This window comes from Lactuca serriola, chromosome 7 (assembly GCF_051521515.1).
Source record: "Lactuca serriola cultivar US96UC23 chromosome 7, Lser_US96UC23_V15, whole genome shotgun sequence".
Taxonomy (NCBI): domain Eukaryota; kingdom Viridiplantae; phylum Streptophyta; class Magnoliopsida; order Asterales; family Asteraceae; genus Lactuca; species Lactuca serriola.
The window spans coordinates 62585717-62594273 of record NC_136414.1 but is presented as its reverse complement, the minus strand read 5'-3'; the positions used below and the strand labels follow the sequence as shown (position 1 = coordinate 62594273).

The window sequence follows — 8557 nt, the reverse complement described above, 5'->3', positions numbered from 1 at the left end:
CTTAAATCATCCATAAGTAACATGCCATTTTGAAATTCAGTTTGTATTAAACCTTAAAAAACCCATTTACAACACTTAAGCTCCAACTTTCTCACTTATGACATCTCCTTAGATTTCTCATTTAAGTGAACATTTAACATTAGAAACATTGATCTAAAAGTGATGTAATGTTATAGTGTTCATCAGTTTCAAAGGAAAATAAATAAGGATTGATTTAACATTAATGAACACAAAACTCAACTTAAAGCTTTAAACTTGCAGTATTGATAACTTAAGTGGATCTTAGTGACTTGAATGTTTGTAGTGTATTATAATCTCACTAACAAACACTATTAATGATCATGCGTGACATCTCCATTTTTACAGTCAATTTAAAACTTTTTGTTTATGCTTTATATATTCATAGTATAAAAATTACTGCGAAATTTGTTCCCAAAACATGATAATAACACTATCAAAGCATTTATGAGGAAATGTATTGCATTTATATTTAAAACCATGGGATGTCATCGTCGATACATAAGCATAAACAAGTCTTAATAGGTCTTGCAACATTTTATTTAACTAATGGCCTAACAACTCTTTAAATCACTCATCAACTTTGTTTTGTAACGCTCGCGTTTTCCCACTAGGCATTAATGAGATGATCTAATAGTTAAGGTCAACAATTGTAACTTATTTGATATAATAAATAAAATTAATTGAGTATTATGTGAATATGTGTTCTATGTGTAATTATTTGTAGTATACATGCTTATAGCAAAAATAATAATATGAACAAAATACGCATCTAAAATAGAATAATAATTAGACCGAATATCCTTGACAAAATGTTTAATTAGTCGTGACAAGAATTCTGGAGATTTAAGGAACGCTTAAATCGGACTTATAACGAAGAAGTTATGATCTGTTGAAGTCTCGCGATAAAACCGACACGGCAACGCGCGTCGTAAAAAGTAAATTTTTGTTAGATTACTTTTAGCCTTAGTAATCTTAACGAAAGTCGTAGTATCCGTTAAACCGAGAGCGTATATATAGAGAACGTCCAAATCTGACTTCATTAGAGGAAGTTATGATTTTTCAAAGCCGATAAGCTTGATACGTTGGCGCTGTAGATGTAGTAGACGTTGACGTTGATCTATCAATGTGTCGTGTGTTGGAATCATCACATCATAAGGTGTGACCATACAACTTTACCCCACCATTCCAACTTCTTGTGTATTGATTTGATTGTTTATCATTATTCTCCAACGATCTTGTTGCAATGGGGGTTGAGAGGACCTTAACATTTCTTTTGCTCTTTCACCATATTGCATATCCTTTTCATGTGGTATTCTTTAATGAATTCAAAATTCGTATCTGATTGACCTAATCACTTTCCTCTTTATTGTAGTAGCTAAACTCTTTTATCATGGCCTACAACTCTAAAACAGTAATAGGTGTTGCACATTCCCATAATTATTTCTTATACTTCTTTCCTATCTAAGTTAATTTTTATTATGGTGTCTTGATTAGTTGATTGCACCTGAAGGGCATAGTATCTCGGAATCTGATATTGATTTGTGTATTCCTAATGACATGTTTTATAGCTTTAGCCTTAGTCTAAAAAGTCTTATGCATAGAAACACCAACTTTATATTTTTTATGAACATCATCTTGCAAAGCTCATAGGGGTACTTTTGGGTTAATTTCAACTTGTTTCATAATGTCATTTGATAAGAAAGTGGTTGTACAAGTTTACATAGACTTCAAACAAGTGTGGTTGCGATTGTAGGTTTTCACAAACTAGTCTCCATTTTTTTGACCTAGATGCATAAAGTTGCCAAGTTAAACTTTTAGTAATTACTTCTTTGCCCTTAAATTTATTATGGTTTCCACTTGATCCACCTATCACACATGGCCAAATTACATTGACTCCAAGAACGACTCCCTTACAAAATACCCTTAGCCTTAAACCATCATTCTTTTTAAAAGATAAGTTTCTTCTAGATTCTAAAGAATGTTGATCTACCATGTTTTTGTTGGATTAGGTGTATAAGCTCATAACTATTATTGGTATGTACTTGATCTGATAGTAGCATGGTCATTTTGGGTTGCCTTCAACATAGCAACTTGACAGGATGACTTTGGAAAGAGAGGTTATTTAATGAAATATTAATATATTATAAGAATAATATATTAACTGGAAATCATGTTATTTAATTAGTATTTAATCAGAAATTAATTTGGTATTAATTTTGGGATTAAAGGAACTGATTAAAAGTAAGGGGACTGGTTTGCAAATCATTGATAGTTGCAAATTGGGCTGTTGGACTTCCTTGGAATGGGTTGGACGAAATCTATAGGAGGCCCTATAGAAATCATCCAAGGCCTTCTAGAAGGAGGGTTCATGGACTGCTTGGAGCTTAAGCAAGGATCAGGGTTTCTACCTGAAAAACCCTAGCAGCCACAGCTATTTAAGGACCCCCTGACCTCTCAATTTCGGTCACTGCTTCCAAGAGAAACCCTAGCCGAAATTATGCCCTCTCTCTTAGTCATCCTTTGCTTTTGGTGTTTGTGATTCCATTAGAGGTGCAACACGTGAGGCACTCAAGCTTTCAAGAGTCGAGATCATCATTGGATTACTTGTTAGTACGAGATAACAAGAAAGGTAGCAATCAAATCCTAGGTTTCATATTGATTTCTGAAATTGTATGCTAGTATTAGGGTTATTGCTTTGAAACTTTCTATTTGCATGTATAACTAGAGAAAAACTTAGATCCAAAGTAATTAGGGTTGCATGAACACATAGGAATGTTGTTGTGCTTATAACCCATCAGTTTTTAGCTCTTTTTTTGGTTTTGTACATTTCTCCAACACAAAAACTGACATTTTGAACCTCTCTACATGAATATTTTTATCTATACCTAGTTATTTCAATAGCACTATTCTGTCTCTTTCATAATTAGAATACTCTCCCAATGAGTCCCATTCTTCATTATTAATTACTTCAAAGTCTTCCATCTGTAACGTCCTAAAAATACTAAGTAAAAAATCATGTTTCAACCACCAAAAGCATACAATCATTTGTTCAAAAGCCAATCAGAGTATAATGTATTATCAACATAAGAGTCAAAACATAAATCAATAACGCAGAAGTAAAACTCCAGGGGATGCAATGCGATCAAGCCAATCCTTTCCCTTTGGAGCCAGAAGTACATGAAACATTGAAATATCAAACTGTAAGCACAAAGTTTAGTGAGTTCCCCAAAATACCACATACCATACATGATACATAACATCGAGCCTTGCCTTCTCAACTAACGGGCCCCGCCCACATATCGGTCCCTTCTCAACTATAAAACCATATGAGGCAACCCTTAGTCTACCTTCTAAACTAGCAATTGGTCAAAAGTCAACAACCAAGATCAACGATCAGAGTCAACTCCAGCTGACCTCCACGTCGTGGCCATTTAACTTGATCACAATCAAAATCCGCTACCACGTCGTGACATCCTCCTTTGCCACGTCGTGTCATCCATCTTGCCACATTGTGGCTATTGTACTAGGACAACTTAATGGATTGAGTCCTTAATATATAAAGATCATTGCTCATACTTTCCAGTAAGCTTCTTGGGACTCCAATGGTCCATAAAAATCCAAACTTTATGGACATGCATGTCCTTCACCCAACTAGGTCAAAATGATGAGAAAATGACCCAAAAACTCATGCATGGCTCTCAAAACCCATTCAACTTCTGTATCTAGAAGATATAGTGACCAACGGATCAAGGTGAGCCATAAAGTTGCAACCTTTATCTCATCTAACCAACCCATACTAAAAAAATGAGCCAAAACATGCTATAACACCTAGATATATGAAGAGAGAACCAAAAGGTGGAGACTTGAAGACTTACAAAGAGTATATAAGGTGCACACAAGGAGTGGAGACAAGTTGCTTGATGATATATGCACAAGAGCTTCTTTTTCTTCCTTCCAAAATCACAAAACTACCAAAAATGAGCCAAGAACTTCAAAATGGAGGCTAAGGTTTATCAAAGGCGCTTTAGAGGTGATGGAGGCTGAGGGTGGAGGAAACCCTAGCCATCACTTTCTTTAAATAGGCTTTAGGCCCGTAATTTAGGGTTTGCCAAAAATGAGTCACCACGTTGTGGCAAATGCATAGCCACATTGTGCCAACCATTTAATGAAATATGCGATCTTGGCCGAATGCCACATCGTGGTGATCCCTTCACCACATCGTGGCCATCAGAATTCTCACAATTAGAATATAAAACTCATACATGAAATTTGGGTGTTACACCATCTCATCATTTGCATGGTGTACATCTTCTACCTGCAACCATTACATATGTATTCTACCTCTTCAAGCAACCATGTCCACATCAATATCTTCATCCACTAGCAAATCACTATTACTAGAATCCGAGTTACTTTCATCTTCTCCATCATATATTGTACTATACATTGCTGTATTGTTATTATTATATGCATCTCTATCAAATGGATCAAAGTGCTCAAATCATGCAAAAAGTCTAAAAACACCAAATGATCAAGATATCCTTCCACCTTACCATGTATTAAGTTACTTCCATTGGTATATACCTCTTTGCAAAAACATCATAGTCTTCTATTGCCTTGTCATTAGCATACCCTGTTTCATAATACATTACATTAATCAGAACATCCTCCATAGTAACATTTGTCATGTGAACTCCCCATGCCCTTTTCCACTAAAAGAACCATCATGTTATTATTGTTGAGGTTCATTTTACATCATCACCATCATTCAAGTCCTCAATCATAACTTTGGCCTTGTCACTACAGACGTGAAATATGTTAACAAGTTGATGTTACCATGATCAGTATAAACCTTGATCACCTTGTTAGACCTGATATACTTAGATAGCATACATACATCATCATCATTACCAAGAGCTCTAAGACCAAAATCCAAGTTTTCTTTGGGTATTCTAAAATGGTAATACATTACTAGGAGCACCACATATCCTAATTGTTCATCATACTGTCTAACTCATGCACTGAAAACTCGTCTATGTCAATCAAGTCCACATATCTCATTTGCCCGTACACATACCTTATTCTTAGAAAACATGTGAACTTCCCACCATGGTGTAGTTCAATTGTGAACAACGTGGATTACATCTATACAAAAACTAATACAAACCAGTCAAAAACCACAAATCAACTTAGCAGTTTGCTTAATCATTCAAACTTTTATCAAATGGGTTCAAACGAGACAATGATACTCACCATACATAGTAATTACATCAAAAGAAATAGTCAACGTGTCTTATCGTCCTCATTGTATGTACCATATTCTATTTAATTCAATAAATCAAGACTTCAGTTGTATGATGGATTACGGTTTTCTTATGATTGTGTGCTCAATAAAGGAGGGAGAATGCCAAGGGTTGATGATATTTAGGGCTCATTATGTCATTAACGACACAAGGTTTAAGGTTGGCGGTAAACATATTGACATGTCCTTCAACATGAAAAGAGGAAAATACCCTTGTGTAAGGGGCATGTGCTACATAAAACGGTGACATTTTAACGGTTGTTATAACTAGGGACTAAACCCACAATAAAACTCTCAAATAAAGACCCTTTTGCAAAATAAAACTTTTTTGGATCTTAGTCAAAGAAAATTGCAAACCATACGAACCATTTGCAATTATCTTGGATGAATCATGCTGTATTCAGCTTTTCAAAAGTATTCTTAAAAATATCTTCTAGTATTTTTTGGAAATAGATAGTCTCATTGCAACAATTGGGAGTACCATGTTTTATTAGAAACTTTTCTCAAAATATGACCAATAAGAACAAGTAATATACATGTTAAACTAGAATCCAAATATTACATACCAAATATAACTCACAACATAAACTTTTAACCTAAAGTTCATAAGTTTAAACACCAATACCATCAAAACCAACTTGTTAATCAAAGCAATCAAACCTGTGAAAAAATAATAAAACAAATTGATAAGTTTAAATAATCTTTCTTTTTGTTGAGTGTGATAAAATTAAGAAAACTAACCTGATTAGCCCATGATGATATGAGATGATGAGCGATTGCAAAAGGTCCAGGAACAACCATCGATGCAAGTTCCCCACTTTCAACACTAAAATCCGCAGCAAGATTTTGACCTTTTTCAACCCCTTTGCATATCTTGTCAACCTTAATTGCAGTTGTTTTTTGTGCCTTTCCATATTCAGCAAAAGTCAACGCTCTCTTCACTTCTTCTCTACTTTTCCATTCAGCATCTATGCAAAAACAAGAAACCTCAACTTCATTTCCATTTCACAATATAAATATGATTAAAAAGATTTGTAAAAATTTAGACTTACCATCTAACTCTTTTTTGTCCACATTTATTTCAAGTGATGATGCGTATGCGAAGAACCCTATCATTAGTTGGCATGGCATGCTACTACTTCCAACTGCAAACAAACCCAATAAACAACTTTTAATTCTCTAAAATTATGAGTTGTAAAAAATTCTCTTTTGCAATTTTGGTCATCGTTTGAGGTTCTTGTTACATTTTTGGTCCCTAAAATAAAAACGGGCTTAAAGTATCTTCCTTTTTTACTACAATTAACCCTAGTAAAAAAATATTACCTGGCCATGGTTGAGAACTATGATAAACAACATCATCAACTTCAACGCCTGTCTCCTCCCATGTTTCTCTCTTTACTGCCTCTTCTAAGCTTTCTCCAGGCTAACCAAGATTTAAAAAAAGTTTTTTTTTAAAAAAAAAAAAAAAATCCCCTAATCCACATTGGATTTAATCCGATAAGCTAGGGAATAGAGGTTATACATTTTACAAAATTTCCCTGGTTTTATTTATTCTTTCCACGTGTGCTTTTATTTTCTCAAATGCTTTTTAAACAACATATTCTTTAGAATGGAGCGATTATCAATTACTATAAATAGCAACGTTACATTTTTTGAAGTACTAAAAGTCTAAAACGTACCTCAAGAAAACCAGCAAGACAAGTCCACATTCTAGGCACAAATCTCGTTTGTTTACTAAAAAGTGCACGATCGTTTTCTTTATCTATCACCAACATAATGACAACCTATAGAACACGTAAAATGATAATAAGATTAAAAATCGATAGAATTTTAAGAATGATTTTAGCATACCGGATCGATTCGTGGGTAGATCTTCTTTTTGCAAGATTCATTTACACATTGCTTCCTTCTCCCAGCTTCAATGGGAATTAATTTTCCACCACAAGATCCGCAAAAACGTGATGTATTATGCCATTCTAGTAATGCTCTCGCCTAAATAGTTCCCCAAAAATTAATAATATAAATTTTTGTTTAAAAAATCTATAAAAATAACTACCACTTATAATTCTAAGAATTACTTTTTCTAGTAAAAATATCTATATATCAGTTTACTGGAACTAGAAAGTGTTTGATTTAGGGTTGGAAAGATCGGTAATATAGTAATTTTTGTTTTTATCAAAAACGAATTATTTGATCTCCAATCAGAATCAAATTCATTTTTTACCCAAACCATAAGAGGTTAAATATCCTCTTAAGTACACGATCATCACAAGTGTCAAAATCAAAGGATAAAACGAGGAAAGAGAATTAGAGGGTGTTTTACACATGAAAATCATTGAATGGGTAGGAGGATGAAGTAGGAGGGTTAATTAGGAAGCAATTTAATTTTCCAAATTGATTATCTTTAATTTGAAATCGCAATAGTAAGATATTCGGGTCAAAATTGCACGTCCAAACACCACTTACAATTCAAAACATGTCAAAGAAGATTCAATCGTGAAGATGATCATCAAATGGAAATGGGGTTTAATCTGAATTACGAACTTACATGACCAGCAATAGCAAGTTGGCCCATTGCATTATCATCAGCCCAATCAGTCGCCACCATTAAAGTCGTCAACTGCACAAAACAAAGCTGCTGACTACCAAATTTCTCCACCAAACTCTCCCCTTCACTCACATCGATTCCCCAATAAACGACATTCGCGTCTTCTCCTTCACTTTCATGACCCAAATAAACCAACAAATCTTCACTCAATTTAACCTCTGAACCCTCCAAAACATCTCTAAAATCAACCAAATTAAACCAACCCAGATGCCATTTCTTGACCAAATCACCAGTTGATCCAGCTAAAGGTCTCCCTTTTCTAAAAGGCAAGATCTTGAAAGTTAGGGAAGATGGTTCTTGGATTTGGGTTTGCCCTACAAGAAGAGTCTTGAGGGTTTCAAAGGCTGATGTGTGTGAAAATGGATCCGTTGATTTCGGGGTTTTGGATTTTATCGGATTGCCTGCAAAAACTGGAGATTTTAGGCTTATTGACATGGTGGTGAACTGGTTTTTTGTAAAAATGATAGATTTCGAGGGAAATTTTATTGGAGAACAAAGAGGATAGTAAAGCGGTGATGGAACATGGGAGTGTTTCTCGGGTACCCATTTTTAGGTTTTATACGAGAAAAGTCTCGTGGGAAGCTCCGAGGATCTGTGTAGGTGAACAGTGACGACTGACGACGACT

At 34.6% G+C, this 8557-nt stretch overlaps 1 protein-coding gene across 1 annotated transcript; it reads right to left on the bottom strand.

Moving 5' to 3' along the window:
- Positions 1-5808: 5808 nt before the first annotated feature.
- On the bottom strand, positions 5809-8517 carry LOC145062649 (nudix hydrolase 19, chloroplastic-like). Its single transcript, XM_079010232.1, has 7 exons — positions 7872-8517; positions 7175-7315; positions 7003-7107; positions 6647-6746; positions 6376-6468; positions 6065-6291; positions 5809-5983 (listed from the first exon to the last, which is right to left on the bottom strand). Exons 1-7 carry the CDS (start codon positions 8364-8366, stop codon positions 5978-5980), a joined length of 1167 nt encoding a protein of 388 aa, XP_078866358.1. The 5' UTR covers positions 8367-8517; the 3' UTR covers positions 5809-5977.
- Between the last annotated feature and the right edge of the window lie 40 nt (positions 8518-8557).